Source organism: Rhea americana, unplaced genomic scaffold (assembly GCF_003343005.1).
Source record: "Rhea americana isolate MKP2758 unplaced genomic scaffold, rheAme1 scaffold_74, whole genome shotgun sequence".
NCBI classification, from domain to species: Eukaryota; Metazoa; Chordata; class Aves; order Rheiformes; family Rheidae; genus Rhea; species Rhea americana.
In genome coordinates, this window is record NW_028186912.1 from 2922716 (window position 1) to 2932581 (window position 9866).

General features: G+C 38.2%; 1 protein-coding gene across 1 annotated transcript in view; it reads left to right on the top strand.

The window, feature by feature from the left end:
• ZNF366 (zinc finger protein 366) overlaps window positions 1-9407 on the top strand; it is a 36339-nt gene extending 26932 nt beyond the window's left edge. The window contains exons 5-6 of the mRNA XM_085322007.1: window positions 2107-2281; window positions 4926-9407. Coding sequence (XP_085178133.1) covers window positions 2107-2281; window positions 4926-5461 — 711 coding nt within the window. The 3' untranslated portion in view covers window positions 5462-9407. The remainder of the gene's footprint in view (window positions 1-2106; window positions 2282-4925) is intronic.
• The last annotated feature ends 459 nt before the right edge of the window (window positions 9408-9866 follow it).

The window sequence follows — 9866 nt, forward strand, 5'->3', positions numbered from 1 at the left end:
GCCAGAAAGAAATGATCTTGCCAGTCCACTTTAATGCTCAGTACCTTACAAAGATACAGATTTGGATGAAGTCCTCTAACCATTCAACTATTCAGCCTAATTTTCTTTGATTATCAGTTTCGATAGAGAGGTAAAGACAGAGCTATCAGAAAGCAAAAAATGGTGAGGACACAGATAAGCCATAATACAAGTAGATAACCAGAAGCCTCCTGCCAGGAGGTATTAGAGAGCATATTAGTGAGGGACGATTTGGTATTCTTATAGACAGAGAAATATTGATACACCATAGTGCATTCCAGCTGCTGTCAAGATATAATCAGCTGCTGTTCTTCCCTGTGAGTTTACTGTGCTCATCAGTGCTTCTTCTCCTCTTTGTTTCCTCCCAGCACTTTCAGAATGTTTTCTCATGCATTCATTTCACTGAATATAAGTCACCAGGCAGGTTAGCTTTCTCTGAATACAGAGGAGAGACGATCCTCTTTCCTAAGTGGATGGATGACCCTTGGAATCAAATGGCTTTCATGAATACTTTACAAGTTAATAACTCATTTTCCATGACCTTTCTTTTTTCTTTACTTTTTCTATGAACACTTTTGCTGACAAATTCATTTGCTAGAATGTTCATTCTAGCAAAAGTATAGACAAAAAAATCACAGAAGAAAAAAAATGCAGTTCAAATAAATAATTTTTAAAAAGCAAGAGAATATTTTTTTTCTTGTTGAAGCATTCACCCAGCTCATTTTTTATTTAAAAATGATATCCCTGTAAGTTTTTACATTAATTAACTGCTTCCGTTTTCCCCTCAAGATATGGTTTAAGCAGAAAAGGGTATGGTACTATTTCACCTGGGATCAGTCCCACAATCTAAATCTCATCCCGATATTCCAGTTGATGGCTTTGTGAATTTCAATCAGAAATAAATGTAGTACATCTTCTCTATTACCAAAATAAATTCAATGAAAAGTCAGATTAGACCAAAACTTTGGTCAAACCTCAGAAATTGTTTTTTCAGCATTTTCTCCCAGATGAGTTACACTGCTTGATGTAATTTTCAACTACTCAGTAATGGTGATTCTGGCTCTTTTAATAGTGAAGATTGTAATAAAATAATTCTGATGCCAGAAGTATTTGTCTAAAGTTATTCCAAAGAGGAGCTGAAATAGAAAGCAAACACAGAAGTTTACAGAGGGTGGATATAGCCACTTGAACGTGAAGAAAATTATAATTCCTGATAAGGAAAGAGCAGAAGACGAGTAAGACTAAACGCTTATATTAGTGATGTCAAACTTTCATGTCTAGAGAATACATTTTATTTATAAGGGATGAGACTATAAAAGGACTCATCTAGAAAAACAACAATGAAAAAAAACCCTTATTGTTTCAGCAAAGGGAAACCCACAGGATCAATGGCTCAAGCTGGCAGGAACATGCTCCTGGGAGAGCTGAGTCACTGTCGCAGTCCCATGACTTTTAAATTCCAGCTAGCTCACCAGAGACACTAAAACACAGAAGTTCATAAACAGAAGATGAGAAGCACAGAAAAAGAGGGCAGCAAAAAAACATATTAAAAAGGAATTGCTTTTTCTAGCTTTAAGCAGAATGTGCAGTCATTTCAATTCCACTTAAGGAGAAGTGATATTGTGCTTTCACAGATAACTTTCATTGGTTGTATCTTGTACCTCCATCTCTGCCCAGCATTCCTCTTGATTAAAGGTTAGATTTATAAAGTAAGTGGTTCACCTGAGCAGTAAGTTATATACTTTGGATTTCATTCAAGTTAAGAACTCCTCAGGTTACATAATTATGTCTTTCCTCTCCCTACAATAACATTCCCTGATCTCGGAGTGGGGGGGTGGGATTCTTGATTGTATGTCTTCTGTTAGCCTACAAATTTTTTAAAWTGGCAGCTGTGCAGAAGGACCTAGATAGGACAAACTCAACCATATATTCTTGTCTGTATGATTTTCTTTGTGTCTATGATAGAAAAATAAATTTCAACAGAAATCTGCCAGGGCTTAAGTTAGAAGGGTAGGTTCTATTTTCTTCTAAAATGTTCACCTTGAAAGTACCTCTACAAATAATTTTCATTTTTACTGCTTTTGACAGCTGTGTGGAAAGGAATTTAACAGAATGCACAATTTAATGGGACACATGCACTTGCACTCAGACAGTAAGCCTTTCAAGTGCCTCTACTGTCCCAGCAAATTCACCCTGAAGGGAAACCTAACCAGGCACATGAAAGTCAAACACGGAGTCATGGAAAGAGGATTTCATTCTCAAGGTAATATTCATCAGTAATGTTCTTCTCTGAGAGGCTTTACAATGTGCATCAGTACCACCTTAACGGGCTTTGTACCACAGATCTATGATCTTGTGCCACAGATCCAATGATACTGGAAGAGGTTGAATCTCATAAGCCTGGGAGGTTGTATTCACTATCTGTATTACTCTAGTGCTATAGATCAGAGATCCCCAAGGTATTGGCCTTTATCGCAGAGATATTTCAGGTCAGGTATCTTCTGGCACAGAGGGACAGACCAAAGTAGAGTAGTAGAAGAAAACAAAATGAGACAGTACTTGTGAGCACAAGGGACAGTAATTCTAGCACAGGGACTCATTGTTGTCAAGTTTTAGAAGACACACGTGGTAGTGTGGTAGCAGAGGACTTATCAAGCTGTACAAATATCCCTGTACTTTAGCTCAGGCCTCTGTATCCCCTCACTGTAGGGAACATGCAATATCCTCAGCACTGAGGAACTTCTCCTGACGTGTGGTAACTCTGAAACGCAAACAGAAGCGAGCCAGTGGAGACTCAGCCTTAGAAGGACTGTGGCACTTGTAGCAGATGAGGAAAACTATTGGAGGATGTGGATGAAAATGCATTGATCTTCTCGACTAAGCATGTAATTTTACTTCTATTAAATAAATTCAACAGTCTGGGGAGATTCAGTTCCAGACGCTGGCAGGCCACAGCCTAGCAACCATGGATAAGCAGGCTTCCTTCCCCTGATCCCCCTCTCCTGGTTAGGAGTTCATAGTTTTTCCTCTCATTCTTGAGGCATGTTATCATGTTCTATATCTTTGCCATTTCAAGATTAGATTAATAAAATGATTTTAGACACGAGGATAACTCTTAAATCCATTCAGAGCTGAAAGAAGCAAAAAGAACTAGAAAATTTCACAGCAATCATGAGATACCAGCAATCTTGCTCACTACTTACTGGATTCCAGTCTGGAATTGGAGCATAAGCCCAAATGACTACAAGTTCAGGAGCCTTTCTGCTCAAGATACATTTATTCTATGTCATATTGACATAGCTGACTTTAGACAAAGACCATGAACTCAAGACCCAGTTTACAAAGAAGCAAGTAGATGAGGGGAGACACTCCTCCCCCATCTCAAAGTATATGGATTTTTGATCCCTCAGAATATCCTGCAAAGCATTTCCTATCTTCTGCCCACCATATATACTTCCTAAAATCAGCCTCATGTGTGCACACATGCCAATGCTATCTAAAGAAGTGGAGGAATTAGGGAGGATTGTTTTGAGAGTTTGAATATCGAGGAGATTTTGTTTGCTAAGACTTTCTGGATAAGTAACTCTTTCATGGGTAAGATATCTTGGTGTTCCTCAAATTCAGGCTTTGAGGCAGCCTAGCACGAATGGAGATGTCTTTGAATGACACTTGGGATAAAATTTACATGGTTCCTAAAAGGTAATAATATGATTTTTTTTTTCTTCCTGTAAACCTCCTACAGTACTATGCTTGCTACACAATTACTCGTAATTGAAGGCAGGCTAAATGCTTTTCAGTGTACACAGATTCTTCAGCCCCTGAGGCTCATCAGACACAGACAACTTCTAAGGCCTGCCACCTGCTCATAAAGCATTTTAACAAACACAACCTGTTGCAGTGTAGCAGCTGTATCTAGTCAGGCTGCATAAATCCTGCAGAAATTGGATCCAATTATTGAGAGGAAAAAAACAGGTGGAGGGTGGGACACAACTAAAATAGTGGCCCTAATAGATTTTTGCTATTGGATGAAATCCTCACCCCAGTATTGCCATTATTCTTTTAATTAATATGAACTGTGTCTGAATCTTTCTCTGTGCATCCTGATGGTTAGGGTCTATCTGAGCCCATGGAGGCCTCCTGGGTTTCCAGCGAATAGAAGACAAATAGAGAGCAGACGCTGTGCTAAATATTAGGACAAACTAGGTCCAGGACCACACTCAGACCTACATTGAACAGCCCAAAATCATCATTTGGTTTTAATGATTTCCTCAAGCTGTTGCACTATTACTAACTAGTATATAGAGCTCTGCAGAGGCACTAGATGAAAAAGTAAAAATCAGGGAGAATGGAGATTGCAGAACGATCAGATATGATTGTATCTTTATTTTTAAAGAAGCAACTTTGCCCTAGAGTGTCCCCAGAACAAACATGTTAACATGTTTAATCTTTTCCACTCCCCTGGAAAAAAGTGGACAAAAACTAGGACTTTGATTATGGCGTGTGATGATTTAGATCACACACACAGAATCACACAGATCAAAGTGTTGATTTTTAAAAAAAATAGGAAACAAGAGGAAGCGGGTAGGTTCGCCGACAAAAATAGTTTGCAAGAGGCCAGGACACTTCACTTTTATTCCTAGCTTTCTCGTCAAGCGTCTGGCATGTATAACACATGTTTTGTTCCTGACCTGGCCGTAAAGTGGATACCATAGTACTCCTTTCAACAGTGTTTCAAAGGAGATGTCATAAGCTGTAAACATTAAAGTGCTTGGAGATAGCTGGATGGAAGACAAAGGTAAAATATTAAATAGAAGGCCATCTCACTTTTTATTTTTTAACCATATATTATATAGTAAAATTTGCTATATATAAATTTTACCTTTTCTCCCTGCTTAAACCACTACAAGGTTTTGGAAGAGGAAGAATTGCTCTGTCCCAGACAAATGTCTTAAGAAGTTTGGAACAGGAAGAGCCCTTTGATCTTTCCCAGAAAAGCCAAGGGAAGGGAATCTCATTTCATTCAGATGGCGAGAGTGCCAAGGGAAGCTCGTGCCAGGAAGAAGAGGAAGACAACTGCTACGAGGCAGAGCGGTACAGCCCCAGCATGTACCATCATGACAACAGCAAGCTGTACGTGCCTCAAGATCTGTCCGGCAAACCAGAGTGTGTGATGAAGGACTTCAGAGAGTCCTACTGCAATGAGAAGGAGGAAATGATAAGTGAAGGAGGACTAGAGAAAATCACTGGAAATTCAGACAAGCAGGAGAGCCAGGGAGAGAGAGACCTTGTGAACAACAAAGAACACCTCAGCCTTTGTTCCTTTGAAAAGGGCAGGCTTGGCCATTCTCTCTCTGACTACTTGTATTTCAAGCACAGGAACAAGAGTTTGAAAGAATTACTGGAAAGAAAAATGGAAAAACAAGCAATGCTTATAGGCATTTAAATGGACAACATTTTAAAACAGCTGGAAAATGGGAACCAGACATCTTTTAGCAAGAACTGTAATTTACCAGAGACTGGAAGTTGGTAGTAGTCTTTAGAGATGAACAAGCCAAATCAATAAAGATAATTTAAGGTAAAACATGTGTATTCAAAGACTAAAGCAGTCCAAGGGCACCAAGAAATGCAATAGGTATGGAACAATAACATTTTGATACTTATTCATTTGATGTATAAGGAGACAATGGGGTGGGTTCAGAACATTATTTTCCTTTATCTGGGGTGGCAGAGAGTTATACGCAGTTTTCTAGTTATCAAAAAAGCAACATACTTTAGCATTCGATTTATTATCTGACTAAATACGTAAGAGCACTTCTAACCATAGGCTCAGAAAAATCTGAAAATACTAAGCATTTCACAATATACGCAAGAGTACTGTTAAATACGGCACGCATGAAAGCGCTGTCAGTCTCAGAACTAACGCAATCCAAATATTTTGTTTACTGAAATGACTGTGTTAGTTCAACCACTTACAACGAGAAATAGGAAAAACAGTAAGAGGAAATGTCTTGTGAGATGGCAAGGTGCAACTCTGTAAGACTTTGAAAAGACTGGAATTGGTTATGGTCAAAGAATCTTTTCCTCTGGCACAAGGGATGCTCATGTTTTGTTACATTTCTATCAGTATGAGAGTATTTAACAATTCTTCAAGTGAAATATGCTGGACTGTGTTCACATTTTGTTCTACTCTCTGTTCAGATCAATACATTTAATGAGCAGCAGCAGCACATAGCATTTGCAAGTCTTCTTGTAATTGCACATAAAGCAATGAGTCATTTCATTGAGAAAATGATATAATTTTGCCATTTATCTCTTCAGTTAGTCTTGGCTAGCAAGAATGATTTTGAAATTCCAAAGTCTGATTTTATCTTAGAAGGAACACCAAAAAAGAGCCCTTACAAGGTGAGCAATACCTCACAGAGAAAACTAGCCTTTAGACTTCCTATTATCGGCATCGCATATTTTCCTTCCCCTGACTAGTAAGGTCTGGGCCTTTCAGAAAAATAATTAAAGAAAAGAGAGTTCTACTAATGCTATTTTCCCAGCTTTTCATCCTTTGGTTCCCATACAAGCATATGTTCGTGACATAAGTTGCTAAAAGCACACTTCATTAAGCACATTCCATTAATTACATGAATTATTTGATCAAGGTCTTGGTTCCTGCATCTTCAAGATATATGACAAACAGCCCCAAGCCATTCTGCTGCCATTCCACTGCCTCAGAAGGAAATAAAGATTTAAAAGGTCTTTTAAATATTCCTATTCCATTTTGATACCCCAGCTCAACAGGTTAAACTCCGTATATATGTACATCATTTCCAAATATTACTACCTTCTTTATTTACTTGACATGATCTTGATTTAAAATACCTTGTTATCATGTTCAATATATAATAAGTTTTTACCAAATATAAAGTCACATACTTATGGCTTGCTAAGGCTAAAGGCCTGTAGCTGCAGCTCTCTGCTATTATAAGAAACCTCTCACCTTACAGTAGAAATAATTCTCACACCTGCCAGTGAATCAGCATCCACAGGACAACATTCCTTACTCATCACATAAAACCACATTTGTGCAGTCTGAGATTGCAGAAGGTGTTTCACTTTTCAGGGTTCAAACACAGAGCATAATAGGTAAGGAAGATGCTGAATGCAGAGCAGAAAAATTGTTGACATAAGAAGCTTAAACATACGGGTCGTTCTTCTAAATGTAATTTGCTGCACAGCTGATGTATGTACTTTTTTACAATAAAGAGGGTATACCAAGCTGAAGTGCAATGTAGGTCACTGGGACTAAAATGAACGGCGTCCCTCAACGTGAGGTATATTTCAGAGGTTCACAGACCTTATGTTTTCAATGATGGACTATTTTATCACGTACATATAATTTGTCCCTTGCTTCTACTGCAAGATATCTTCCGTTGGAAAAGAAGCCATCTTTCAAGGAAGGCAGTCAAGGTGGTTAAGTAGAAGAATCAGAAAACTTCCAAGAGTAATGTATTCTTTCAAGAGTAACTGTATTCCTTCTCAGATTAGAGGGGAAAAGATCTGGTCTGTAAATTTGAGAGTGTTATGGGTGAGAGAGAGAGTTTTATCAAGACAGAGACAAATGGTTACATATCAAAAACATCCCAGACAAAAAGACAGAGCAATCCTCTGCAACAGAGGAGAGATTTTCAGCAGATATCAGGTCCCGTTTGGGATCCAAACTACCAAGCAGAGTTTTCAGAAATGCTCAGTATAGTTGAATAGTCTGCCTCCAGTTGAGAGTACTATACATCTGAGGTCCTGGTCCTAAGTTCTGTGGAAAATCCATCTGCAGTAGATAATATCATAACCACTAAGACAATGTCTACTAAAAGTATGCAGGAGAATTACTGGCTCTCCAGAATTCCCTTATAGACCATGTAAGGGAAAACGCGAGAGGCGTCATCAGGAAAGGAAATCACTGCAGACAAATCTGGTTGTCTGAACTGTTAACCAAAACACTTTCAACCACACCTTCACTGCAGCTGATTTATCTGCTTGTACAGTCCCACTTCTCATTGCAGCAAAAGCAATAGCCAGACACCTACAGCCAGGCTGGAAGGAGTAGATGTCCCCAGAATGGCAATGCTAGTTCCAGTGTAACTCCCTTTTCTTGAATTCTTCTTAGAAAGCAGAGGATACTCCATTACAATGAAGCTTGGACACTACTAGTCACATAGTGTCACAAACCTAACTCAAACATAACAAAGGTAATTCATTTTAGAGCTGTAAAGAATGCATCTAAAAACCACCATAAGTCACCAGTCAGAAGAACTGCAAACAAAATTATTATTGAGAAAAGTAATGAGTACCAAGTGACACAAGCAAAGGGATTACGAGAATGATCATCTCTCTACTGCAGAACATAGTATAGCTAGGTCCAAGAGACGTGTTATATATAGGCCCTAAGGGACAAATTAATTGTGAAATAACCGTCTTCATTGTGAAGCACCTTGCTTTTCCAACGTAAGTCATTTTCACACTATTTACATTGGCACTGTTTTGGGAAGAGACAGTAACAGCCTTTGCTTTTTAATAACTTTGAAAATGCTTTATAGAAATTTGTTCTCTTAACTAAGTTATTTCCCATTTCTAATTTTCAAGGAATCAGCTTTCTTATTTTGCTTTGAGCAGAGGCCCAGAAGTCCTACAGAGATATTGCCTGTGTCCTGTGTTGTAGGTAACCCTGGTATGATTTGAGTTTGGCTACCAGGACTCAGCCACCTTCTTGTGAACCTGTGTTCTCCTGCCTGCGAGGCAGCTTCCAGTCTGTGATGGCAAAGATAGGTGCTATGTGCTCAGTAACTCAAAGGATAGAATGTTTTATGATAATATTGTAACAGAGGTTCATCCTGTGCTGTGTTCAATTTGCTACGCTCTTAGACGGTTATTTATCAGAAAGATGAAGCAGTGTTGCCGTACTCCTCCTTTTATAATTCCTTGTTGGTCTAGAGGCTTTTCTCTGATTTTTCTCTTCATAAGGTGCTGCTGGACTCTGCTGTTATGTGTGTACAGTTAAGAAGTAATATAAGTACTATATTTATTATTCCAAGAAGTATTTAATAATAATTATTAACAGTTKGAAAATAAGTCGTGTCTGCTTAGCTGAACAAGATGTAACAGAGCTAACATTTTGTACTCCTAACAGATTTTGCCAATGATGTTGTATATATTTATTTCACACAGAACACTGGGTTCCTATTTAAAACCCCAACTCAAAAAATGGACCAACCTATTTGTGAATATTTAGTTTCTGGCTTTCTATCTCAGTAGTAAAAGCAGTTCTCCTGAAACTAGTACATATGATGTATTGTATTAATTTAAACAAATAAACATATACTAGAGATGTTCCTTACCTTCTATTGAAATGGATCAGAAGTTCTTGACATCCTAACTATTTTACATAATAAATGCATGGGGTTGGTCAGACAAGGTCATACTTCACTCAGCATCACTGAAGAGTAGTTCTCGTAAAAGGAAGCCTGAAGGAGTGGTAGAAGACTGCTTAGGAGACAAGGGGAAAAGCGCTGCCAGGTTCTCTGAGATAGAGAGACTGCAGCAAGGAGATAAAAAATGCCCTGGAGTGATTATGGAATTTGTTAATATAGCCTCACCCAAGCTAAAAAAGAAAGATACAACTTCTATCTCAAGTAAATTTCAAAGAAAGAGCTGCATCCAGTTAAAAAAAAAAAAAACAGACGTTTTATAAAACTAAAGTTAAGAATGTAGAGATACCTTTGTAATTAAGAATGTAGAGATACCTTTGTAATTTTGGGTTCTTATTACACAAAAGATCCAGAACTTGAATGTTCAAAGTTTAT